Genomic DNA, 27,855 nt, shown 5'->3' on the forward strand with positions numbered 1-27,855 from the left:
TATCACAATATAGATCTTGATTATCGATTAGATCGTCTCGACTGGGCGCCACCGTTTTGTTTGAAACAAATGCAAGTGATACGAGAGGTTGAATCTGATTGGTCAATAGGAGAGGCATAGAAAGGACATAACTCGTAATAGCCACTGGTGGCGCTACGATCGAGCCCAGGAATTCCAGCCTAATTCGGCAAGGGTGGAAACTGGACTTTTAAAGTCAGTTAACTCTTTTGCCTCGGGAAGATGTCCCGTTAGTCGCCTCTTACGACAAGCACAGTAGCCTTTGTCTCAGCTGCCACGGGGAAGAAGGAAAGTGGCCAACAGGAAATCGGCTTATGTTTAACTAGGATGACCCTCAATGTCAGTTCCTTCATTCAACTGTCGTCTAAGGCACCGCGATTCACTGTGCAGAGTTGCGTCCCTTTGAGCACGCCAGAAACCTATGATTGTGGGTTCGAATCCCGGTTCGCCCCGATTATGTTTCTAGGCTTTACAGCACCATACCCGTAATCGTGGGTCTCATCGAAGTGGTAGAACTGGAATACTCTTTACTACAGACTTCAGCATTTTTATTTAAGAAATAAACCACAAGTGCGAGTTGTTTATCGTACAATGAAACACAGAATAGAGAATAAACCCCCTGCAGTGTTTTACTGTACGATAAACAACCTTGTTTATTTCTTATACGAGTCATCAACATAATGATGACTCCCTGAATGTACAAACTTTAACAATATTTACCCAAATTCGACCTCGGAAATATCGCACAAGTCCATTTTAGGAACAGGTTGGTTAAGTTTGGTATTTCCCGCATATTCTCACAATCCTCACGTCGATTATCTGTAACTTTCCCCCCAATACCGATTGTCATAATTATGACTCCCACTTTTGGTTGCAATCGTTCTTGACGTCATTTCTGAAGATACGACCATACGCTCACAACTTGATGACGTCGTATATTGGACGACGTTAGTTTTGAGAGGAGGTTTCCAGTGAGTTGGTCCCCACAGATGTAGCTAGGCGACGCAAAGAACGCAGTGGCCTAATAATCGCATCCAAAATTGGGCGAGATATGACAATCGGTATTGGGAGAAAAGGTGCTGATAATCGACGTGTAAGTTGTGAGAATACCAAACGTAACCCCCCTGTACATAGAGCGGAGTTGTTGGACATTGCCGAGGTCGGATTGTATTCTGGGAGTCATCATTATTTACATACGGATAAATGCTTTGAGAGCTTGTACAATTTATTGACATCCTTAAAAAGGCTGTACAAAATGTTGATATCTATGGTGGCCGAGAGGGGACATCGCTTTCTCGCTCTATCGCTTTCTCGCTTTATCGCGGTATAGCAATATTCCCTCTTGGCCACTATATGGGTCGTATATGTTCTGTGTTTCTATACGATAAAAAGTATATACGTAAAACAACATTAATGAATTGTTAAACCTGACCTCAGTGGGCGGAGGCTGAGGTGGGTTTTATATCATAAAAGAGAGCTGAGATTTTTCGAGTCACATTTCAAATTATACATTTGGATGGAATGTTGAAATTTTCTCACTATTTGCTTAAACATAGTAAAACAGCACAGACGTAGGTGCTTTTATAACAATCCATGGATTTCTGCGTGAAAAAGAATTTGATTGATTTATGGCCCTATTTAGGAGTTTTATTGATCCCCCGCCCCCAGGCCAAGTTATCAAAACAAACAGCAAATACCACCGCTCATTAGCGCTGAGTAGTACGTTCTTCCTAAAAAACAATAGTATTTTCCTAAAAACAACACTCAGGTTATATCAATGTTTATTCTGTTTGCGAGTAAATGTCATCAAAGTGGAAGTCCTCACCCGAGCAATGGTATTACTACCGGATGTCCATTATGTAATTTCTAGTTTTTGGATGACATATTGTTCTCAGTAACCGTAATGTGGAAAAAGATAGTTGATTGGGTTTATATTCAAGTTGGTATTTCCGCTATTCAAAGTATGCAGTGGGGCCGTCTTATCAACAGTCATTTCTGAGACATAAATGCAAAGTGTAATTAATTAAGTCTACTGTCATTTTTTGCATTTATGATTAACTCTAACCTTAATTTCAAGATTTACAGTGCATACTATTCAAAAGAAGTACTGAACACCCGATTCTTTCATATGACTATAGTTAGTCATTAGAGAAAGCGAGATAGAGCGAGAAAGCGAAAGAGCGAGAAAGCGAGAAAGCGATAGAGCGATAGAGCGAGTAAGCGATAGAGCGAGAAAACGATAGAGCGATAGAGCGAGAAAGCGAGAAAGCGATAGAACGATAGAGCGATAGAGCGAGAAAGCGATATTTCCCATAATGCCGTACACTAAAACGGTTTTTGCTTATATTTAGTGATCCATTCCTGTAATTCACACTGCTATTTTGCCTCTAATAATTAGATTTTCTTAACATCCTGTAGTAGATAAATATGTTACAAATACATACATAATTGTTTCTCGTTTAGTTTGTGAGTTTGTATATACACACGTGTTTATTTTCCTATAGTGTAGTAAATAAGCAAGATTCACAGACTACAAACACACACACACACACACACACACACACACACACACACACACACACACACACACACACACACACACACACACACACACACACACACACACATCCTGACTAGCACTAGACGCCCTGTGTCTCCCCGTACCCCCTGACTAGCACCAGACACCCTGTGTCTCCCCGTACCCCCTGACTAGCACCAGACACCCTGTGTCTCCCTGTACCTCCTAACTAGCACCAGACTAGCACCAGCCATCCTGTATCTCCTCGCTACCCCTGACTAGCACCAGACATCCTGTGTCTCTCCGTACCTCCTGACTAGCACCAGACACCCTGTGTCTCTCCGTACCCCTGACTGGCACCAGACATCCTGTGTCTCCCCGTACCTCCTGACTAGCACTAGACACCCTGTGTCTCTCCGTACCTCCTGACTAGCACCAGACCAGCACCAGATTCCCCTGTGTCTTCCCGTACCCCTAGACTAGCACCAGACACCGCTGTGTCCTCCCGTACCCCCTGACTAGCACCAGACTCCCCTGTGTCTCCCCGTACCTCCTGACTGGCACCAGATACCCTGTGTCTCCCCGCAACCCCTTTCTAGCACCAGATACACTGTGTCTCCCCGCACCCCCTGACGAGCACCAGACACACTGTGTCTCCCCGTACCCCCTGACGAGCACCAGACACACTGTGTCTCCCCGTACCCCCTGGCTAGCACCAGACACACTGTGTCTCCCCGTACCCCCTGACTAGCACCAGACACATCGGTCTCCCGTAACCCCTGACTGGCACCAGACACACTATGTCTCCCCGTACCCTTTGACTAGCACCAGACACACTGTGTCTCCCTGTACCCCCTTTCTAGCACCAGACACCCTTTTCCTCCCCGTATCCCCAGACTAGCACAAGGTACCCTGTGTTTCCCCGTATCCCCTGACTAGCACCAGACACCCTTTGCCTCCCCGTACCCCCTGACTAGCACCAGACACACTATGTCTCCCCGTACCCCCTGACTAGCACCAGACACACTATGTCTCCCCGTACCCCCTGACTAGCACCAGGCACCCTTTGCCTCCCCGTACCCCCTGACTAGCACCAGACACACTATGTCTCCCCGTACCCCCTGACTAGCACCAGACACCCTGTGTCTCCCCGCACCCCCTGACTAGCACCAGACACCCTGTGTCTCCCCGTACCCTTTGACTAGCACCAGGCACCCTTTGCCTCCCCGTATCCCCAGACTACTACCTGACACCCTATGTCTCCCCGTACCCCCTGACGAGCACCAGACACCCTGTGTCTCCCCGTACCCCTTGACCAGCAACAGATACCCTGTGTCTCCCGGCAACCCCTGACTAGCATCAGACTCCCCTGTGTCTCCCTTTACCCACTGACTAGCACCCGACTCCCCTGTGTCTCCCCGTACCCACTGACGAGCACCAGACTCCCCTGTGTCTCCCCGTACCCACTGACGAGCACCAGACTCCCCTGTGTCTCCCCGTACCCACTGACGAGCACCAGACTCCCCTGTGTCTCCCTTTACCCACTGACGAGCACCCGACTCCCCTGTGTCTCCTCTACCCACTGACGAGGACCAGACTCCCCTGTGTCTCCCCGTACCCACTGACGAGCACCATACTCCCCTGTGTCTCCCCGTACCCACTGACGAGCACCAGACTCCCCTGTGTCTCCCTTTACCCACTGACTAGCACCCGACTCCCCTGTGTCTCCCCGTACCCGCTGACGAGCACCAGACTCCCCTGTGTCTCCTCTACCCACTGACGAGCACCAGACTCCCCTGTGTCCCCCGTACCAACTGACGAGCACCAGACTCCCCTGTGTCTCGCCGTACCAACTGACGAGCACCAGACCTCCCATGTGTCTCCTCTACCCACAGACGAACACCAGACTCCCCTGTGTCCCCCCGTACCCACAGACTCACACCAGACCTCCCTGTGTCTCCCCGTACCCACAGACGAGTACCAGACCTCCCTGTGTCTCCCCGTACCAACTGACGAGCACCAGACTTCCCTATACCACTCGTATACACCCTAACCCACCATCCAAACCCCCGCAACAACTCCCCAACTAACACTATGTAGCATATATTCCCCCGTTAAGAGATGTAAATGTCAATGTGTCTTTGCAACGCCCCTTATTCCACCACAAATTAGTGAGTAGGATTATAAACCCCAAGTACTTGCAGTGAGAGTGTTTAAATGAGGTGTATTAATACCGTGTATCACATATCTTGTTAACAGCTTTCTATAGAGGCCAGTATAACCTGACTGGGTGCAATGTTCGGTCACTCAGATGGTTGTTGTGCCTCACATTGTTACTGTTACAGTCAATGGGCGACACGCTGAGATTAAATACAAGCAATCTGACAGCGACAATAAGTTTTATATCCAATATTGGCTGGTATTGAGAGCGCAAATTGCAACCTCTACACGTACCTAGAGAAACGCGTGACGATGTTGGTCAAGGCAGGAATACGCTGGACACCAAGGACAGATGTTTGATGGCAAGGGTCGTGCATGCGCCACTCGACAGACAGGTGTTATCACAGGTGTTATCACAGGTGTTATCACAGGTGTTATCACATCGTTTAACAGCAAAGAGAGCGACTTTTAAACCAGGATACACTTTTCATGCTGCTAGGCAACGTTTGACAGGGAATATATCGGCATAACGGTTAACACGCCAACATCCTGCGAGCAACACCTGCAACAACAATGTCGTCTGTGACGACGGCACCGCGAGATGGTAAGTCATAGCACCAATATAAAGTTTCAACATAATCGGAAAAGACAATCGTTTGCATTTTACTTTCCCCACAAGTTGTACCAATCGTTGACAAGACATATTACACGGGGAGTACTTTCCCTCTCCGGTTTCCGAGTTCTGAAACATGGGTAGATGTAGAGACCGACCACTTGACTTGGGGGAGATGCTTGAAAAAAATAATGAGCATCAGGTTTTGCTCACGCAGTATATTTGTTCAGTGGATGTTTAGAAAAAAAGGGACTCCCACTCACCCCGACCCCCACCCCTAAAAGAAAGACAAAGAAAGAAAACAAACTAAAACGTGTTTGCCTCTTATCAATACATGTGGTGACAGCATCTTTTCTTCAGGCCAATTTTCATTAAAAAATTGTTTTTTAATATATTTATGTTGAGCATTATTACCCATGGATATCTATTTGATTCAATCACTTAGAAAGCGAGAAATTTGAAACAAATCTAGAAACTTGTGTCGACGTGGTCATTTTTGTTGTCGAAAAACCAATATCTCCGGAAATGTCACTTGTCATGTTGTTGAAGTATTTGATGAAGATGTGGATTACTAGTAATTACATGCTTACATGCTTACATGCTGCATTTGAACCAAATACACATTCAGGATCAACCCAGGCAGCACATTTCTGCAGGCATCAAAGTGACTAGGTACAGCCTATTGACAAAACATATAAAATACAGTACGTTTAGAAATATATGATATGCCCCTATATAGTGTAGTGATCTCCCCATCTCGCCATAGCAACATGTAGGCTTTGTCTCATATCGACATAGCAACATGTAGGCTTTGTCTCATATCGACATAGCAACATGTAGGCTTTGTCTCTCATCGCTACAGCAACATGTCGGCCTTGTCTCATATCGACATAGCAACATGAAGGCCTTGTCTCGTATCGACATAGCAACATGTAGATCTGGTCTCATATCGACATTGCAACATGTCGGCCTTGTCTCGTATCGACATAGCAACATGTCGGCCTTGTCTCATATCGACATAGCAACATGTAGATCTGGTCTCATATCCACATAGCAACATGTAGGTCTCGTCTCATATCGACATAGCAACATGTAGATCTTGTCTCATATCGACATAGCAACATGTCGGCCTTGTCTCATATCGACATAGCAACATGTCGGCCTTGTCTCATATCGACATAGCAACATGTCGGCCTTGTCTCATATCGACATAGCAACATGTAGGTCTGGTCTCGTATCGACATAGCAACATGTCGGCCTTGTCTCATATCGACATAGCAACATGTCGGCCTTGTCTCATATCGACAGAGCAGCGTGTAGACCTGGCCTCATCTCACCATAGCCACATGTCGGCCTTGTTTCATATCGACATAGCAACATGTCGGCCTTGTCTCATATCGACAGAGCAGCGTGTAGATCTGGCCTCATCTCACCATAGCAACATGGTGGTATTATCGCATCTCGCCATTTTAACATTTAAGCCTAGTCAAACATCCTTTTATCAACATACGGGGTGGTGTCATTTTCGAAAGAAACAATAACAGTTTAAGGTGTATGTGTCTTGCAGGTGTTGCGTCTCAACCATTTCACTATTTTGCCCAGCCTACAATTGGTTTACTTATCAATCACCATTCCGTCCAGTCTGTAGATAGTCTGCTCAATGTTTTCCTCGACCCGAGCACGTAATCACACTGCTTTCTGTTATCCCCTAATACTACTTTTCCTATGTGTACAAGTAAGTACAAAGTTCAACTAAATTTAATGCTCCGTAAAGTTCTACACACCTACTGCTAACAGTAAGTGTTGACGTACTGCGTAAATTAACGACTCTGCAAAGGTTGACATGTTACTAGAACATTCCACAACATCTACCCTGACACACATCACACATCTACCCTGACACACATTACACATCTACCCTGACACACATTACACCTCATCTACCCTGACACACATTACACCACATCTACCCTGACCCACATAACACATCTACTCTGACACACATAACATATCTACCCTGACACACATAACACCACATCTACCCTGACACACATAACACCACATCTACCCTGACACATATTACACATCTACCCTGACACACATTACACATCTACCCTGACACACATAACACCACATCTACCCTGACACACATAACACCACATCTACCCTGACACACATAACACCTCATCTACCTGACACACATAACATCTCATCTACCCTGACACACATAAAACCACATCTACCCTGACACACATTACACATCTACCCTGACACACATTACACATCTACCATGACACACATAACACCTCATCTACCCTGACACACATAACACCACATCTACCCTGACACACATAACACCACATCTACCCTGACCCACATTACACATCTACCCTGACACACATTACACCACATCGACCCTGACACACATAACACATCTACCCTGACACATATTACACATCTACCCTGACACACATAACACCACATCTACCCTGACGCACATAACACATCTACTCTGACACACATAACACCACATCTACCCTGACACACATAACACCACATCTACCCTGACACACATAACACATCTACCCTGACACACATAACACCTCATCTACCCCGACACACATTACACATCTACCATGACACACATTACACATCTACCCTGACACACATAACATCTCATCTACCCTGACACACATTACACATCTACCCTGACACACATTACACATCTACCCTGACACACATCAAACATCTACCCTGACACACATAACACCACATCTACCCTGACACACATAACACCACATCTACCCCGACACACATAACACCACATCTACCCTGACACACATAACACCACATCTACCCTGACACACATAACACCACATCTACCCTGACACACATAACACAACATCTACCATGACACACATTACACATCTACCCTGACACACATAACACAACATCTACCCTGATACACATAACCCTGAACACACGTCCAACATTACTACATCTACCCTGACACACGTCTCACATTCCTACATCTACCCTTAACACACGTCCAACATTACTACATCTACCCTGACACATGTCCAACATTACTACATCTACCCTGAACACACGTAGAACATTTCTATATCTACCCTTCACAATTCCTCGCCCCACCCCTTGGAGTCAGATCGATCAGCCCCCGGCTTCACACTTCACCGCCCAGCGTTCACTTGACGATCAGTAAGTCAGTGAGTACTGGGTCGCCTCAGATCAGCGACACATCGATTACACCAGAACACACTGTCGGGTGCAGGGGGAGATAGGACACTATGCGTGACAATAGATAGACACTGTCTCCGACTGTGATAGCGTGTCATATTGGAGACTGTGTGGGATACTCTGTACTCGGACTAGCCACTGGGACACGAGCAAAAGTAAGTTGAATCGTATAATGGGTTTTTAGTAAACCTCTTGTTTTAGATGTTTTTTCAAGCACATTATGGGACAGAATGGTCATATGGTCGGATGCTTACGCATACATCAAAACCGAGTTTCACAAATCTCTCTATTTTATCAATAGGTTTAAGAACAACCCTATTTTAAAGAATCGCCTTGTATTATATGGTGGTTTGATCTCGAATTGAAATAAAAACCCATTTCCTATTTAATAGACTGTTATATCTAGTAATCTTTTCAATTTGGAATGGCCTTATGTATATTATATAATTAAAAATAATTATTTTCTGTCAATATATTTTTACATCATGTATTCATGATCCGAGCAAATATCTGGTAATTACTAATAAAACAGAGGTCTTTCCATCGGTCGAAGACTGTGTTTGCCTTTGTGTATAAGTTCGTGTACGATACCGATCTAAAAGCAAATGCAGATCTTCTTAGACAAACATTACGACCTTCCGGGAATCATGGGTTATCTGCGATAATGCAGGAATTGTACTATGCATGCTTTTCTCCTTACTCTGTAAGGCAACATCCTTATAGTGTACACAAGGTCCATGTAACCCTGTTGGACACACACGATCCTTATACTTCTACTTCACAAACCCTTCACACAAGATCCATATACTTCAGCAACCCTTCACACAATTCTTATACTTGTACTTCACCAAATTCCCGCGGCAAAGGTGTTAACTGACTTTATAAGAAGACTTTCTTATGAAGTCAGTTAACACCTTTACCGCAGGAAGATGGTACTTCACCAACTATGTACATAATATATTCATATTTCACCAACTTTGCACACAAGATTCTAAAGTATCCCCAAATATGTACATAAGATCCATAAACTTCACCAACCCTGTACACAAGATCCATATACTTCACCAACCCTGTACACAAGATCCATATACTTCACTAACCCTGTACACAAAATCCATGTACTTCACTAACCCTGTACACAAGATCCATGTACTTCACCAACCCTGTACACAAGATCCGTATACTTCACCAACCCTGTAATCAAGATCCATATACTTCACCAACCCTTCACACAAGATCCATATACTTCACCAACCCTTCACACAAGATCCATGTACTTCACCAACCCTGTACACAAGATCCATGTACTTCACCAACCCTGTATACAAGATCCATATACTTCACCAACCCTGTACACAAGATCCATATACTTCATCAACCCTGTACACAAGATCCATATACTTCACCACCGTGTACACAAGATCCATATACTTCACCAACCCTGTAAACAAGATCCATATACTTCACCAACCCTTCACACAAGATCCATATACTTCACCAACCCTGTACAAAAGATCCATGTACTTCACCAACCCTGTACACAAGATCCATATACTTCACCAACCCTGTACACAAGATACATAAACTTCACCAACCCTGTACACAAGATCCATATACTTCACCAACCAGGCACACAAGATCCATATACTTCACCAACCCTGCACACAAGATCCATATACTTCACCAACTATGTACACAAGATCCATATACTTCACCAACCCTGTACACAAGATCCATTTACTTCACCAACCCTGCACACAACATCCAAATACTTCACCAACCCTGCACACAAGATCCATTTACTTCACCAACCCCGCACACAAGATCTATGTACTTCACCAACCCTGTACACAAGATCCATGTACTTCACCAACCCTGTACACAAGATCCATGCACTTCACCAACCCTGCACACAAGATCCATGTACTTCACCAACCCTGTACACAAGATCCATGTACTTCACCAACCCTGTACACAAGATCCATGCACTTCACCAACCCTTCACACAAGATCCATATACTTCACCAACCCTGTACACAAGATATATATACTTCACCAACCCTGTACACAAGATCCGTATACTTCACCAACCCTGTACACAAGATCCGTATACTTCACCAACCCTGTACTTCACCAACCCTTCACACAAGATCCGTATACTTCACCAACCCTGTACTTCACCAACCCTTCACACAAGATCCATATGCTTCACCAACCCTGTACACAAGATCCATTTACTTCACCAACCGTGTACACAAGATCCATATACTTCACCAACCCTGTACACACGATCCGTATACTTCACCAACCGTGTACACAAGATCCGTATACTTCACCAACCCTTCACACAAGAGCCATATACTTCACCAACCGTGTACACAAGATCCATATACTTCACCAACCGTGTACACACGATCCGTATACTTCACCAACCGTGTACAAAAGATCCGTATACTTCACCAACCCTGCACACAAGATCCATATACTTCACCAACCCTGTACACAAGATCCATACACTTCACCAACCCTGTACACAAGATACATAAACTTCACCAACCCTGCACACAAGATCCATGTACTTCACCAACCCTGTACACAAGATCCATGTACTTCACCAACCCTGCACACAAGATCCATGTACTTCACCAACCCTGTACACAAGATCCATATACTTCACCAACCCTGTACACAAGATCCATATACTTCACCAACCCTGTACTTCACCAACCCTTCACACAAGATCCATATACTTCACCAACCCTGTACACAAGATCCATATACTTCACCAACCCTGCACACAAGATCCATGTACTTCACCAACCCTGTACATCACCAACCCTTCACACAAGATCCATATACTTCACCAACCCTGTACACAAGATCCATATACTTCACCAACCCTGTACACAAGATCCATATACTTCACCAACCCTGTACTTCACCAACCCTTCACACAAGATCCATATACTTCACCAACCCTGTACACAAGATCCATATACTTCACCAACCCTGCACACAAGATCCATATACTTCACCAACCCTGTACACAAGATCCATATACTTCACCAACCCTGCACACAAGATCCATATACTTCACCAACCCTGCACACAAGATCCATGTACTTCACCAACCCTGCACACAAGATCCATATACTTCCCCAACCCTGTACACAAGATCCATATACTTCACCAACCCTGTACACAAGATCCATATACTTCACCAACCCTGTACTTCACCAACCCTGCACACAAGATCCATATACTTCACCAACCCTGCACACAAGATCCATATACTTCACCAACCCTGCACACAAGATCCATATACTTCACCAACCCTGCACACAAGATCCATGTACTTCACCAACCCTGTACACAAGATCCATGTACTTCACCAACCCTGTACACAAGATCCATGTACTTCCCCAACCCTGTACACAAGATCCAAGTACTTCACCAACCCTTCACACAAGATCCATATATGGAGTATATATACTTCCCACAATCCTGTGCTCGTGATCCATATATGGAGTCTATATACCTCCCACAATCCTGTGCAAAAGCTCTATATATGGAGTATATATACTTCCCACAATCCTGTGCACAAGATCCATATATGGAGTCTATATACTTCCCCTAATCCTGTGCAAAAGCCCTATATATGGAGTATACATACTTCCCACAATCCTGTGCACAAGATCCATATGCTACACCTACTGTGGATATAAGATCCATATACTTTCCCTTGTAGTGAGTGAGTGAGTTGGGTTTAACGCCGCTTTTAACAGTATTGCAGTTATATCACGGCGTGCCACCTACGGAGGAAAACTCGCAAGTCTCAGACGTTTACCTCTTCGGTGAAACCCACGAGCACGGTGCTGACAAACCTAGAAACATAATCGGGGCGAACCGGGATTCGAACCCACAATCATAGGTTTCTGGCGTGCCCAAGGGACGCAACTCTGCACAGCGAATCGCGGCGCCTTAGACGACTGGGCCATCCGTGCCCCCCTTTCCTCTATTAGATCCCTGTGTCACTACATATCACACACTCACTCTAAGCCACAGGTGTTACCAAGCTACTCCTATGCGGCTGCCCATATAAGGACTAATTGGTATACGTCATGGAGGGTCATCCACATTCGTCATCGTTATCTCCTGTATACTAGTATATACTCCTCAACAAAGGTTAAGGTACAGCCAATTCTGTAGAGGGGAATGTCAGAGTAACTCTCCATTCCTTAAAAATAATGGAGCAGAGACCCTGCAGGGGCCGAGGCCCATTATTTTTAAGGAATGGAGAGTTACGAGGATATTCCCCTACTTAAAACTCATTCCTACTTTTACACTTTGACAAAATATTCTGTAGTTGAAAATATTTGAAAAATCAAATGCTGCTTCAAGATATTGTACAGTTGACAAGCAACTCTCCATTCCTGAAAAATAATGGAGCGTTCAAACAATAGAATGACGTCACAGATGTGTTTTAATTCATATTACTATAGTTAATCTGTCATGTCATGTAGTAGTATGACAAATCCTATATCCTACTACCTCTCTTCATTTCTCCCTCTTGACGTGTAATACCCAGCAGATAATACACTAACCAGACACTGACTGTAGAAGCCTGTATGCATGTTGCTAGTGTTGCCATGTCCCCAGCGTGTTCGCGTTGAATGAGACAGCTGGGTTCTCCTTGTACAAGCTGCCTGTTATAGATCTATATACAAACACTAAGTCAACACAGTCCTCCGCACCCAGTACCACATACACCAGCCCCGCCGTCATTGTTGCCAACACGCGCTTCACACGACAAGTGTTCAATTAGACACTTCTGATGTTTAAAGAATCGTTACGACTGCTTATCCGAGTGGACATCTCCCGCGCCATTACAGCCCAAATGGCGCTCACACACGACAGACAGAGCGACGAGTTGCAGGTAAACACACGATTTGTTAAAAGTGGTCGCATGTACCCTTGTTACTAGGTTATTACAGAGAACACATCTCACTGACACAGCCAAGAGGACAAGGTAGGCTGCAATTCTTTTGATTCTCAATGGAAAGGTTTTTACAAAATCACTAACAAATACATCAATATGTTACTCTTTCTTAATGTGTATATTTTGGAATATATATATTTATATATATATATATATATATATATGTTCTTTTAGCTCGTGTATTTCGTTCAGGTTCTCTTCCAACAGCGCAAAGACTATGGTAACTCCCGATATTCGTAGCGTTAAGGTCGCTTTTTGGGACAGAACCGGCTCTGAAATGATGCTGGGCCAGAGGGATGGCTGGAACACTGTGTGGCCATGTAGTTTGGTCTGTGATGTACAAAGCGTCTTCATTCAACCACACATTTATCAATATTTTAACAAAAGAAGTCTCAGACTCAAGACATTATTTACCACAAATTGATTTAACTTTCGATGCCTGAACATTGCATAGATAATTATCGTAATTTATGTGATATAATATAAGTCTAATCATAGATAGTCAGGTCTACATACATGTGTCACCTGTGTAATAAGTAAAGGGGGCGGGGGTAGCCGAAGGGTTAACGCATCGCTCGTCACGCCGAAGACCCGGGTTCGATTCCCCACATGAGTACAATGTGTGAAGTCCATTTCTCATATTTCTGGAATATTGCTAAAAAGGAGTAAAACTATACTCACTCACTCACTGATTGATAAGGATTACTACTGATGACTAGTAAATACCACGGTAGATCGTAACATCTATTACTGTCTACCGTAGATGAATAGCGTCGTCTATTGCACACGGGTTTAGTGTCTATGATCAGTAAGATATGCTAAATGGTAAGGTCTGCAGTAGAATAATGTTCAGGTTTACTGCACCTGAATAAAAAGGAATAACGGTGATGAATGGTAAGATCTAAATAGTAATAAATAATAGTAATCAAGGCCTGATGTAGTTCAATAGATGGGAGAATCAGGCCTTGTATAGATCAATAGTTGGGAGAATCAGGCCTTTTGGATATTAATAGTTGGGAGAATCAGGCCTTTTGGATATCAATAGTTGGGAGAATCAGGCCTTGTATAGATCAAAAAAAGGGAGAATCAGGCCTTGTGGATATCAATAGAAGGGAGAACCAGGCCTTGTGGATATCAATAGAAGGAAGAATCAGGCCTTCTGTAGATCAATAGTATGGAGAAGGATGCCTTCTGTATATTGATAGTAGGGAGAATCAGGCCTTCTGTAGATCAAAAGTGTGGAGAAGGATGCCTTCTGTAGATCAATAGTAGGGAGAATCAGGCCTTCTGTAGATCAATAGTGTGGAGAAGGATGCCTTCTGTATATCAATAGTAGGGAGAATCAGGCCTTCTGTAGATCAATAGTGTGGAGAAGGATGCCTTCTGTAGATCAATAGTAGGGAGAATCAGGCCTTCTGTAGATCAATAGTGTGGAGAATCTGGCCTTCTGTAGATCAATAGTAGGGAGAATCATGCCTTCTGTATATCAATAGTTGGGACAATCACGCTCCAGGATAAGCTCCAAGGCATCCACGTCCAGTGTAATCTCGACGTTGCAGCAGTGTGAGGCTGAGCCATTGTGTCAGCAATCATAAGGTTTATAAGCATAATAACGTCTTAATTCTCCGACAAATATATTGCTGCATTACCTATCTGATCAAACTTGGAGCTCAAATGGCTAGCGCCTCATTCCCATTAGAGACAACTGAGATATTGATGTGGTCACACCGATTATTAAGTATTGATAGGTCTTGGCTAGCTGACCACCAAGGAAGATACACTATCGATCACTGCTTGCCTTAGAGTAAACGTACACGTTGTAGGCCGTTCAAAGTGCTGAGTAAGCAGAAACCTCCGCCCACTCGTTTTCCCCCGACGTCGTCCGGTTCCCAATGGTCCTCATCTGGATCATCTGATCACATGAAGGTGTTTGAGCGGAACAACGTTGACACCGTAAAGTAGTTAGAGTTGTAGATGGGAAATGGGGTGTCTACGTTTCCTGATGAAGCAGCGTTAATCCGCCTCGGATCCGTGGCCTGGAGCAACAGTTCAATACTCAGGACAATGCTGGCATCCCCACATACTGTGTACCAACACTTTGACCTGCCCCTCCACTGTGTGGGATGTCACCAGGTCCTCGCTCTACTCGCAGTATCGATCTAGCCCCACCCAACCGTGACCAAGGTTGGCAAGGACAACGGCGTTGTATACCCGTCTATGGCGGATGTTATTTGCCGTACAGGTGGATGGTTTCGGGGTCGGGGACTGGTCTAACGTAGATGTATAGTAAGGTCTTCAGATCATCAACAGAACGGTCGAACGTAGATGTAAAGTAAGATCTTCAGATCATCAACTGAAGGGTCTAACGTTTATGTAAAGTAAGGTCTTCAGATCATGAAGACAACGGTTTAACGTACATGTATAGTGGGGCCTTCAGATCATCAACAGAACGGTCTAACGTAGATGTAAAGTAAGGTCTTCAGATCATGAAGAGAACGGTCTAACGTCGATGTATAGTAAGGTCTTCAGATCATCAACAGAACGGTCTAACGTTTATGTAAAGTAAGGTCTTCAGATCATGAAGAGAACGGTCTAACGTAGATGTATAGTAAGGTCTTCAGATCACGAAGAGAACGGTCTAACGTACATGTATAGTAAGGTCTTCAGATCATCAACAGAACGGTCTAACGTTTATGTAAAGTAAGGTCTTCAGATCGTGAAGAGAACGGTTTAACGTAGATGTAAAGTAAGGTCTTCAGGTCATCAACAGAACAGTCTAGTCTAGATGTATAGTAAGGTCTTCAGATCACGGCGAGAACGGTGTAACGTAGATGTACAGTACGGTCTTCAGAATCATGAAGAGAACGGTCTAACGTTGATGTAAAGTAAGGTCTTCAGAATCATGAAGAGAACAGTCTAACGTAGATGCATAGTAAGGTCTTCAGATCATCCACAGAACGGTCTAACGTAGATGGATAGTAAGGTCTTCAGATCGTGAAGAGAACGGTCTAACGTAGATGGATAGTAAGGTCTTCAGATCGTGAAGAGAACGGTCTAACGTAGATGTTATGAAAGGTCTTCAGAAACATGAAGAGAACGGTCTAACGTAGATGTATAGTAAGGTCTTCAGATCATCAACAGAACGGTCTAACGTAGACGTAAAGTAAGGTCTTCAGGTCATCAACAGAACAGTCTAGCGTAGATGTAAAGTAAGGTCTTCAGATCGTGAAGAGAACGGTCTAACGTAGATGTAGAGTAAGGCCTTTAGATCATCAACAGAGCTATTCAACGTAGATGTATAGAAAGGTCTTCAGATCGTGAAGAGAACGGTCTAACGTTGATGTAAAGTAAGGTCTTCAGAATCATCAACAGAACGGTCTAACGTAGATGCATAGTAAGGTCTTCAGATCATCCACAGAACGGTCTAACGTAGATGGATAGTAAGGTCTTCAGATCGTGAAGAGAACGGTCTAACGTAGATGGATAGTAAGGTCTTCAGATCGTGAAGAGAACGGTCTAACGTAGATGTAATGAAAGGTCTTCAGAAACATGAAGAGAACGGTCTAACGTAGATGTAATGAAAGGTCTTCAGAAACATGAAGAGAACGGTCTAACGTAGATGTATAGTTAGGTCTTCAGATCATGAAGAGAACGGTCTAACGTAGATGTATAGTTAGGTCTTCAGATCATCAATAGAGCGGTCTAACGTACATGTATAGTAAGGTCTTCAGATCGTGAAGAGAACGGTCTAACGTAGATGTATAGTAAGGTCTTCAGATCATGAACGGAGGCGTAGATATAACATGAAGTTTGTAGTCCTTGAAGAGAACGGCCTACCGTATATGTAAGAAAGGTCTTCTGATCATAAACAGAACGATCAGTCGCAGATACTGTAAATCCAAAAATTAACGCGAGCGCGAATTAAATGCGAAAAATGCGAGTGGCCTTTGAACAGAACGGTCCGCCGTAGATGTAAAGAACTGTACATAGAAGCGCCCTCAGAACCCCCAAATAAGTATAACACCCAACTGGAAGTTTTTTTCAGCTGTACACCTTAATCTCGATTCTGTTATCGTGTCGACAGATACACTTTTTGTCAAGTCAACATTATTTCACATTAACCAGCTGTAGGAGCAGCGTTTTATGTCAATGCCGTGCAGTGCATGCTGATCTGAGTGATAACGCGGCTACTTCAAAGTGCAGGGGCGACTTAGGGGATCGCTAACCTAGACTTTGTCAACCCTTGTTTCAATACAGATAAAAACTGAGTTTACCACTCGTTGATACGTCTCAGTATTTGACAATCCTTAGCACTAAATATATGGCCGTGTATTACCCCGCCGTAGTGTTTCCTCAGTATCTCCCGGCAGTGGTGGGGGGGACAGGCCGCCGGCTGGTGCTGCTCGTGGGGGGAAGGTGGGGGGGGAAGGTGGGGGGGGGGGGGGGGGGGGTGTGGGGGGGGGGGGGGGGGGGGGGGGGGGGTGGGGGGTGGGGGGGTGGACTTGTTCTGAGCGAACCCGCTGTTTATCCAAACTTCGGTGGGAAACAACACAAATACAGCTCAGTTAATTCCTGGTAATCCTCTGGGAATGATCCAGTCGTGATTGTTGCCCCCAGGTGGAGGGATTTGTCTTGTAGGTGGCGAGACGGGGGGAAAGTGATTTATGGAGTAAGTGGCGAGATCCTGGGTAAATGCCGCCACTGTGACGAACCAGGCGAGGTGCTGTAGATAAAATCAATATACAGAGATGTTGTTTGTTTGTTTGCTTGTGTGTGTGTGTGTGTGTGTGTGTGTGTGTGTGTGTGTGTGTGTGTGTGTGTGTGTGTGTGTGTGTGTGTGTGTGTGTGTGTGTGTGTGTGTTTGTTTTTTGTTTAACGCCGCACTCATTATTCCAGCGAAATTAAGACTGTCTGTCAATAATCGAGTCTGGATAATCCAGTGATTGATGTCATGAGCATCGATCCGAGCAACTGAGATACAATGACATGCATCTGTCAAGTCAGCAAGCCTGACCGCCCGATCCCGTTAGTCGCCTCTTACGACTCGCATTGGTAGGTGAAGACCTAGTCTACCCCCGAATCTTTACGGGACATACAGAGATGTAATCAGAATGTACCCGGTATTTGTATCAGTATATACTGTTGTACACTATGCTGTTAGTGTACCATGATGTAATATTTAATGAACCAATACGCCACACACACACACCCCCCCCCCCCCCTCCCCCCCCCCCCCCCCCACACACACACACACACACACTCACACCCCACACCCCATATTCTAGTGTCTGTCCTTCAGTGTATACGTGTGAGTGAGAGAGTATGGTTTTACGCCGCTTTTAGCAATATTCCAGCAATATCAGGGCGGGGGACACCAGAAATGGCCTTCACACATTTTTCCCATGTCAGGAATCGAACCCGGGTCCTCGGCGTGACCCGCCCCTGAATAAGTGTGTGCCCGTCACTATACCAGCATGTACCGGTGTTTATGTACCCGTTAATTACAGTATGTACCCTTTAATGTATTTGTTTGTGCCCTTTAGAAAACCAGTATGTACCCGTTAGTCTACCAGTGTTTACCTATAAATGTACAAAATGTACCCGTCAAGGGATATGTATGTACCACATAGCCTGCCAGTGTGTACCCGTTCGTGTACCAGTATATTCCCGTTGTATACCAGTACGACTAACAATTGCTAGGATAATATTGAAACCTGTTCACACACTCACACATTCACCCAGTACTTCACTCACTCGCTCTATTGCTCACTTCACTCACTCGTTGATTTATTTCCTGCCGCCTTTCAACTCAACAGTTTCCCGGCCCCGGCAGTCCATTCCCACACATGGTGGCAGCGGTACTCTATGGAATACTGTAAGGGACATTCTCGCGATCTCGCCAAAATCTTGTGTTCTCGCGATCTCTCCAAAATCTCGTGTTCTCGTGATCTCGCCAAAATCTCGTGTTCTCGCGATCTCGCATTCACGAACTTTTGGCATATTTAGCTCGTTTCCAAAGGTCGAGATAGCGAGAATTGGAGATCTCGAGAATGTCCCATAGTATTCCATAGTACTCCCCTCTGCTATAGTGTTCTATAAACCCTGAGCTCCTTTTGGGAGAGGCAATGAAGGCCTTCATCGATTATCCCGAGTTCTTTAAGAGTGATTTATATAATCTCAAGGCAGGCTGCCAGTCAGAGATCTTATATGTGTGTTTTACGTCGTCTTCACAGATACTTGACACTCACGATTATACCGACAGGAATACATTGGTAAATGTTTTACAGAGGTACCTCGCTACCTGTTATATCACCCTCATGTATGCAATGTATGTGAATATTACTTCAAACGTTCAATTTCTTATGTTATATATATTAATAAATAATTGTTAATGTACCAGTATGTACACGTCATTGTACCAGTATGTACACGTCATTGTACCAGTATGTACACGTCATTGTACCAGTATGAACACGTCATTGTACCAGTATGTACACGTCATTGTACCAGTACGTACACGTCATTGTACAAGTACGTATACATCATTGTACCAGTATGAACACGTCATTGTACCAGTATGTACACGTCATTGTCCCAGTATGTACGTGTCATTGAACCAGTATGTATGCGTCCTTAGTACCAAAATGTACTCGTCATTGTACCAGTATGTACACGTCATTGTACAAGTATGTACACGTCATTGTACCAGTATGTACACGTCATTGTACCAGTATGTACATGTCACTGTACCAATATGTACTCGTCATTGTACCAGTATGTACACGTCATTGTACAAGTATGTACACGTCATTGTACCAGTACGTACACGTCATTGTACCAATACGTACACGTCATTGTACCAGTACGTACACGTCATTGTACCAGTATGTACACGTCATTGTACCAGTATGTACACGTCATTGTACAAGTATGTACACGTCATTGTACCAGTACGTACACGTCATTGTACCAGTATGTACACGTCATTGTACCAGTATGTACACGTCATTGTACCAGTATGTACGCGTCATTGTACCAGTATGTACACGTCATTGTACCAGTATGTACGCGTCATTGTACCAGTATGTACGCGTCATTGTACACGTCATTGTACCAGTACGTACACGTCATTGTACCAGTATGTACACGTCATTGTACCAGTATGTACGTGTCATTGTACCAGTATGTACGTGTCGTTGTACCAGTATGTACGCGTCATGGTACCAGTATGTTCACGTCATTGTACGCGTCATTGTACAAGTATGTACACGTCATTGTACCAGTATGTACGCGTCATTGTCCCAGTATGTACACGTCATTGTACCAGTACGTATACATCATTGTACCAGTATGTACACGTCATTGTACCAGTATGTACACGTCATTGTACCAGTATGTACACGTCATTGTACCAGTATGTACGCGTCATTGTCCCAGTATGTACGCGTCATTGTACCAGTATGTATGCGTCCTTAGTACCAAAATGTACGCGCAATTGTACCAGTATGTACGCGTCATTGTACCAGTATGTACGCGTCATTGTACCAGTATGTACGCGTCATTGTACCAGTATGTACGCGTCATTGTACCAGTATGTACACGTCATTGTACCAGTATGTACGCGTCATTGTACCAGTATGTACACGTCATTGTCCCAGTATGTACACGTCATTGTACCAGTACGTATACATCCTTGTACCAGTATGTACACGTCATTGTACCAGTATGTACGCGTCATTGTACCAGTATGTACGCGTAATTGTACCAGTATGTACACGTCATTGTGCCAGTATGTACACGTCATTGTACCAGTATGTACGCGTCATTGTACCAGTATGTACACGTCATTGTACCAGTATGTACGCGTCATTGTACCAGTATGTACACGTCATTGTACGCGTCATTGTACAAGTATGTACGCGTCATTGTACCAGTATGTACGCGTCATTGTACCAGTATGTACGCGTCATTATACAAGTATGTACACGTCATTGTACCAGTATGTACGTGTCATTGTACCAGTATGTACGTGTCGTTGTACCAGTATGTACGCGTCATGGTACCAGTATGTTCACGTCATTGTACGCGTCATTGTACAAGTATGTACGCGTCATTGTGCCAGTATGTACACGTCATTGTACCAGTATGTACACGTCATTGTACCAGTATGTACACGTCATTGTACACGTCATTGTACCAGTATGTACGCGTCATTGTACCAGTATGTACACGTCATTGTACCAGTATGTACGCGTCATTGTACCAGTATGTACACGTTATTGTACCAGTATGTACACGTTATTGTACCAGTATGTACACGTCATTGTACACGTCATTGTACCAGTATGTACGCGTCATTGTACCAGTATGTACACGTCATTGTACCAGTATGTACACGTCATTGTACCAGTATGTACACGTTATTGTACATGTCATTGTACCAGTATGTACGCGTCATTGTACCAGTATGTACACGTCATTGTACCAGTATGTACACGTCATTGTACCAGTATGTACACGCTATTGTACACGTCATTGTACCAGTATGTACGCGTCATTGTACCAGTACGTACACGTCGTTGTACCAGTATGTACACGTCATTGTACCAGTATGTACACGTCATTATACTAGTATGTCCGCGTCATTATACAAGTATGTACACGTCATTGTACGCGTCATTATACAAGTATGTACACGTCATTGTACCAGTATGTACGTGTCATTGTACCAGTATGTACGTGTCGTTGTACCAGTATGTACGCTTCATGGTACCAGTATGTTCACGTCATTGTACACGTCATTGTACCAGTATGTACGCGTCATTGTACCAGTACGTACACGTCATTGTACGCGCAATTGTACCAGTATGTACACGTCATTGTACCAGTATGTACCTGTCGCTGTACCAGTATGTACACGTCATTGTACCAGTATGTACACGTCATTGTACCAGTATGTACGTGTCATTGTACGCGTCATTGTACCAGTATGTACACGTCATTGTACGCGTCATTGTACCAGTATGTACACGTCATTGTACGCGTCATTGTACAAGTATGTACACGTACTTGTACAAGTATGTACGCGTCATTGTACCAGTTTGACGCGTTAGTAACTGCACCCGTAACGTTAAAGGATGGTACTTATTATTACCCTGTCTGGCGCTCGGCATTAAGGGGCTAAAACAAAGACTGGTCGGCTCGGAATCAGTATACTGTGTCTGAGTGGGGTATTCATGTTAAACTGCGGCATGGTATCTCAGTGGGCGAGAGCTATAAAATCGGCAACAGTCCGGACTAGTACAAGTAGCCACACACACACACACGCGTGCATGCACGTCGCTATATAAGTGCAATAATCTTGAACGCACCTCACCTCACCTCACCCCACCCTATTCCCACCCCACCCCCACAACCTCACCTCACCTCACCTCACCTCAGCTCAACTCACCTCAACTCACCTCACCTCACGCGTCAGTCCACCAGCATGTACCCAACTGTCGTAGCCGACTTTCGACTAACGTGGCATTGGTATGGTGCTGATAAGGCAGTGATCAAATAAGCGCGAATCTTCGATTCGAACCCACCATTATAAGAGCGTGGCGCATCTAAGGGACGCAACTCCGCACAGCGAATGGTGCCACCTAAAAGGACAGGGCCACATGCCGAGGTTTCCGATTGAACATGATGCATACAGGTGTATGGATGTCTCTACCCAATTGTTGCAGGTGTGATGGCAGAGACGGCGTACTCCCTCCCCTCTACCCTGGGGATAGATCGGCATGACCCACGCATGAGACGGGCACCTGCCTACAGCTTTGGATCCAGATATCTCCGTGAGTATTTCAGCTGTACACCTAGAGCCTCCTTCGTACCATCAGGCGGTGAAGCTTGGCTTGGTTCGTGATGGTGGTGAGTAATGTGGATTGTGCTGGTGGTGCTTTGCGGTTTCAATTGTGGTGGTGGTGTTTGGTGGTACGGGATTGTGCTGGTGGTGCTTTGCGGTTTCAATTGTTGTTGTGGTGTTTGGTGGTACGGGATTGTGCTGGTAGTGTTTTGTGGTTTAATTTGTGGTGGTGGTGCTTTGTGGTTTAATTTGTGGTGGTGGTGTTTGGTGGTACGGGATTGTTCTGGTGGTGCTTTGCGGTGTAAATTGTGGTGGTGGTGTTTGGTGGTACGGGATTGTGGTGGTGGTGCTTTGCGGGGTAAATTGTGGTGGTGGTGTTTGGTGGTACGGGATTGTGCTGGTGGTGCTTTGCGGTTTCAATTGTGGTGGTGGTGTTTGGTGGTACGGGATTGTGCTGGTGGTGCTTTGCGAAATAAATTGTGGAGGTGGTGTTTGGTGGTACGGGATTGTGCTGGTGGTGCTTTGCGGTTTCAATTGTGGTGGTGGTGTTTGGTGGTACGGGATTGTGGTGGTGGTGCTTTGCGGTTTCAATTGTGGTGGTGGTGTTTGGTGGTACGGGATTGTGGTGGTGGTGCTTTGCGGTTTAAATTGTGGTGGTGGTGTTTGGTGGTACGGGATTGTGCTGTGGTGCTTTGCGGTTTCAATTGTGGTGGTGGTGTTTGGTGGTACGGGATTGTGCTGGTGGTGCTTTGCGGTTTCAGTTGTGGTGGTGGTGTTTGGTGGTACGGGATTGTGGTGGTGGTGCTTTGCGGTTTCAATTGTGGTGGTGGTGTTTGGTGGTAAGGGATTGTGCTGGTGGTTCTTTGTGGTATAAATTGTGGTGGTGGTGTTTGGTGGTACGGGATTGTGGTGGTGGTGCTTTGCGGTGTAAATTGTGGTGGTGGTGTTTGGATTTTAGTGGTACGGGATTTTGATGGTGGTGGGCGATTTTGATGGTGGTGCCGGAGTGCGATTTTTATTGTGGCGGTGGTGTGCGGTTTTGATTGTGATGGCGGAGTGCGATTTTTATTGTGGCGGTGGTGCGCGGTTTTGATTGTGATGGCGGAGTGCGATTTTTATTGTGGCGGTGGTGCGCGGTTTTGATTGTGGTGGCGGAGTGCGATTTTTATTGTGGCGGTGGTGCGCCGTTTTGATTGTGATGAACATAGCGGCGGCTGTGTGTTTGGATTAAATGTGTTGTTTAACGCCGCACTCAGCACAATTCCGGCTTTATAACGGCGTTCTGTAAATAATCAAGTCAGGACCAGACAATCCAATGACTGACATCATGAGCATCGATCCTTGCGATACGATGACAAGCTTCAATCAAGTCATCCGATCCCGTTAGTCGCCTCGTACGACAAGCATGGGTTGCTGAAGACCTATTCTACCCTGGATCTTCACGGGTCTTGATGTGTTGTGCGGGGGTGCGCCCCCCCCCCCCTTTTATTTCGATTTTTTTTTTAGATCTGTATAAATTACCACCAAAGACAATAAATTGATCTTAATTGTGCACCCCCCCCCCCCCCCCCCCCCCCCTCCCTTTTAAAAAGAGCTGTATCCGCCCATGCCAAGTATCATATCTCTACAACGCTGATGTCTGTCCCCAGAGTTCAAGGACGACAGCCCTGGTCCGGCGTACAATGTCGACAGCAGGGTGACGAAGTATGGCCGGGAGAGGGAGAAGGGCGTCACCATGGCCGGGAGACCCAGTCCTAGTGAGTACGCCTCTACATGTCTCTATAGACGGAACCTGGCCTTCATAACTGTATCAACAGCTTTGTTGTTTCCAAGACAACCACCAAGCCCTTCCAATAATTTATTCGTATAACTTTAACTGAGAACTATAAACATCCTCTCGATATGGGGTTTAACGTCGCGTCCAAGATTATTGCACTTATATACCGACGTGCATGCATGCGCGTGTGTGTGTGGCTGCTTGTTCTAGTCCGGACTGATGCCGATTTATTGTGCTAGATACCATGCCGCAGTTTAACATGAATACCCCACTCAGACACAGTATACTGACTCTGAGCCGACCAGTTCTTGTTTTAGCCCCTATTTGTCGAGCACCAGACAGGGTAACAACAAGTACCATTTTTAAACGTCTTTTGGTATGACGCGGCTGGGGATCGAACCCTGGACGTTCCACTCTCCGGCGGACGCCCTCCCACTAGACCATGGAAGCGGTCATGATAACCTGTAATTTTTAAAGGATAAAATTGAAATTCCAATTCTCTTCCTTGCAATATGATATAATAATATAATATGCGATAAATATTATATGGAAATAGTTTTACGTCTTACAACAACGAAATATTTCCCTCTAGGACCAGTTGCGAACTTATCTCCGGGGCCGATCTACCGAACAGACAGTCTGGGCTCCCCGCGCAACAAGCGCGCCCCCTGCTACAGCTTTGGTCGGCGCTCCTTCCCCAACTTTGACGGTGCCAACCCCGGCCCCACGACATACAACATCCCATCCACCCTCGGCTCGGACGTCCCCAGGTACCGAGGGAGTCGGGCAGTAGCACTCAGGGGTAGGGACCAGTTTGGATTCTCATACGACTGGTCTAAGACCCCCGGGCCAGCTGCGTATGGAGCCCCACCCCCCGTGACAAGACGCGCACCTGTTGTTACCATGAAGGGTCGGAACTACCTTCCCAGCTACAAGCAACAAAACCCGGGCCCCGGGGCCTATGACACTGATAAGTTGTTCTATGGCAAACAGGCCAGTCCACGGTTCACCATAGGCATAAAACATTCCGATAAGGCGTTGCCGTATTACACACTAGCGGATGTAGGTGAGTGATATGTGTGTCACGACGTCTCTCAATATACAGAAGTATTTCGACATGCACTGATCGGCGTTGGCCACCTGTTGAACAGTATTGACATTGGACACTCTTATCTCAGTACTGCAGCTTCCTCTTCACTGTAACGTACTTACATCAGCGCCTACACCACCGCAACAACAGCAAGACCGCCTACATCACCGACAACAATAGCAACAGCACAGCATCAACAGCTACAACATCTACATCACAGCAACAACACCTACAACCCCAATATCAACAGCAACAACACCTACAACCCCGATATCAACAGCAACAACATTTACATCATCAGCATCAACAGCAACATCACCTACATCACCGTCCACAGCAGCAACACCTACATCACCGGCATTAAATGCAAAACACACACACACACACGCACGCACGCACGCACGCACGCACGCACGCACGCACACACACACACACACACACGTATATATATCACCGGCACCTACAACAAGAGTTACACAACCGGCATCAAAAGAAAAGATACCAACATCACCAACATCTACTGTGACATCGCTATATGGCTGAAATAATGCCGATGCGACGTTAAATTTTAACTCACTCATTCCACTGCGACAATAACTACAAATCCTCATCTACATGAAAAGGACTTACATAGCCGACAGTAACAGTTTACATCATCGTCATCTACAGCAACAGCTCTAACATCACCGACATAGAGAGCAACATGACTTACGTTGCCTGTATCAGCAGCAGCTTTGCAGCAACAGGGAAGCTGCTGACTCTCTGCGGTCATCTTCCCGAGTCAAGGGAGTTAACTGACTGTAAAAGTCCGATTTCCACCCTTGCCGAACTAGACTGGAGTTTCGGGGCTTGATCGTAGCGCAACCAGTGGCTATTACGACTTATGTCTCTTCTATGTCTCTCCTATTGACCAATCAGATTCCTCCTCTCATACCACTTGCATTTGCTTCAAATAAAATGTCGTCGCCAAGTGAAGACGATCTGATCGACAATCAAATTCTATATTGTAATAAAACGGGTCTTACTTTGCGAAGTATATCAAATCACGTGAGCCCCTTGATTAAAAACGTGAAATGATTAGGAAAATATATGTTGACTCTGAGTTGACGGTATGCATACTCTGCAAATCCAACAATCGACCTAAATCTGCGCCAACCGGATGTAGATTCCGTTACGCTATTTTGATTGGACTATGCATAGACTCGTTGGTCCAGCCAAAATATGACTTATTCCAGCCTAGGTCGGCAAGGGTAGAAGCTGACTTTTATAGTCAGTTAACTAACTACCTTTCCTCGGGAAGATGGTCGCGGTATCAACGTTCAAAATGTCTACGATTCAATGCTCATCGACAACTTAAAAGATATGTATAAATTGATAAGATGATGCCAAAATATGACTTATTCCAGCCTAGGTCGGCAAGGGCAGAAGCTGGACTTTTATAGTCAGTTAACTACCTTGCCTCGGGAAGATGGTCTGCGGTATCAACGTTCAAAAAGTCTACAATTCAATGCTCATCAACATCTTAAAAGATGTGTATATATTGATAAGTTGATGTCGGCTGAAAGACCCACTACC

General features: G+C 45.0%; 1 protein-coding gene across 1 annotated transcript; it reads left to right on the forward strand.

Moving 5' to 3' along the window:
• Window positions 1-5,269: 5,269 nt before the first annotated feature.
• Window positions 5,270-26,264, forward strand: LOC139475300 (ciliary microtubule associated protein 1A-like). The gene is made up of 4 exons (XM_071258529.1): window positions 5,270-5,300; window positions 23,295-23,402; window positions 25,063-25,170; window positions 25,783-26,264. The coding sequence occupies exons 1-4, from the start codon at window positions 5,270-5,272 to the stop codon at window positions 26,262-26,264; spliced, it is 729 nt and encodes a 242-aa protein (XP_071114630.1).
• Window positions 26,265-27,855: the final 1,591 nt, after the last annotated feature.

The sequence above is a fragment of the Haliotis cracherodii genome, unplaced genomic scaffold, assembly GCF_022045235.1.
Source record: "Haliotis cracherodii isolate W230 unplaced genomic scaffold, xgHalCrac1.p SCAF_3, whole genome shotgun sequence".
Classification (NCBI taxonomy): domain Eukaryota; kingdom Metazoa; phylum Mollusca; class Gastropoda; order Lepetellida; family Haliotidae; genus Haliotis; species Haliotis cracherodii.

Excerpts from the sequence above, each read along its gene's own strand:
- LOC139475300 (XM_071258529.1), top strand. The coding sequence starts at position 5,270 with ATGTCGTCTGTGACGACGGCACCGCGAGATG. Across the intron at positions 23,403-25,062 it reads CTTTGGATCCAGATATCTCC|AGTTCAAGGACGACAGCCCT; the intron begins GTGAGTATTTCA and ends GTCTGTCCCCAG. Across the intron at positions 25,171-25,782 it reads GGCCGGGAGACCCAGTCCTA|GACCAGTTGCGAACTTATCT; the intron begins GTGAGTACGCCT and ends ATTTCCCTCTAG.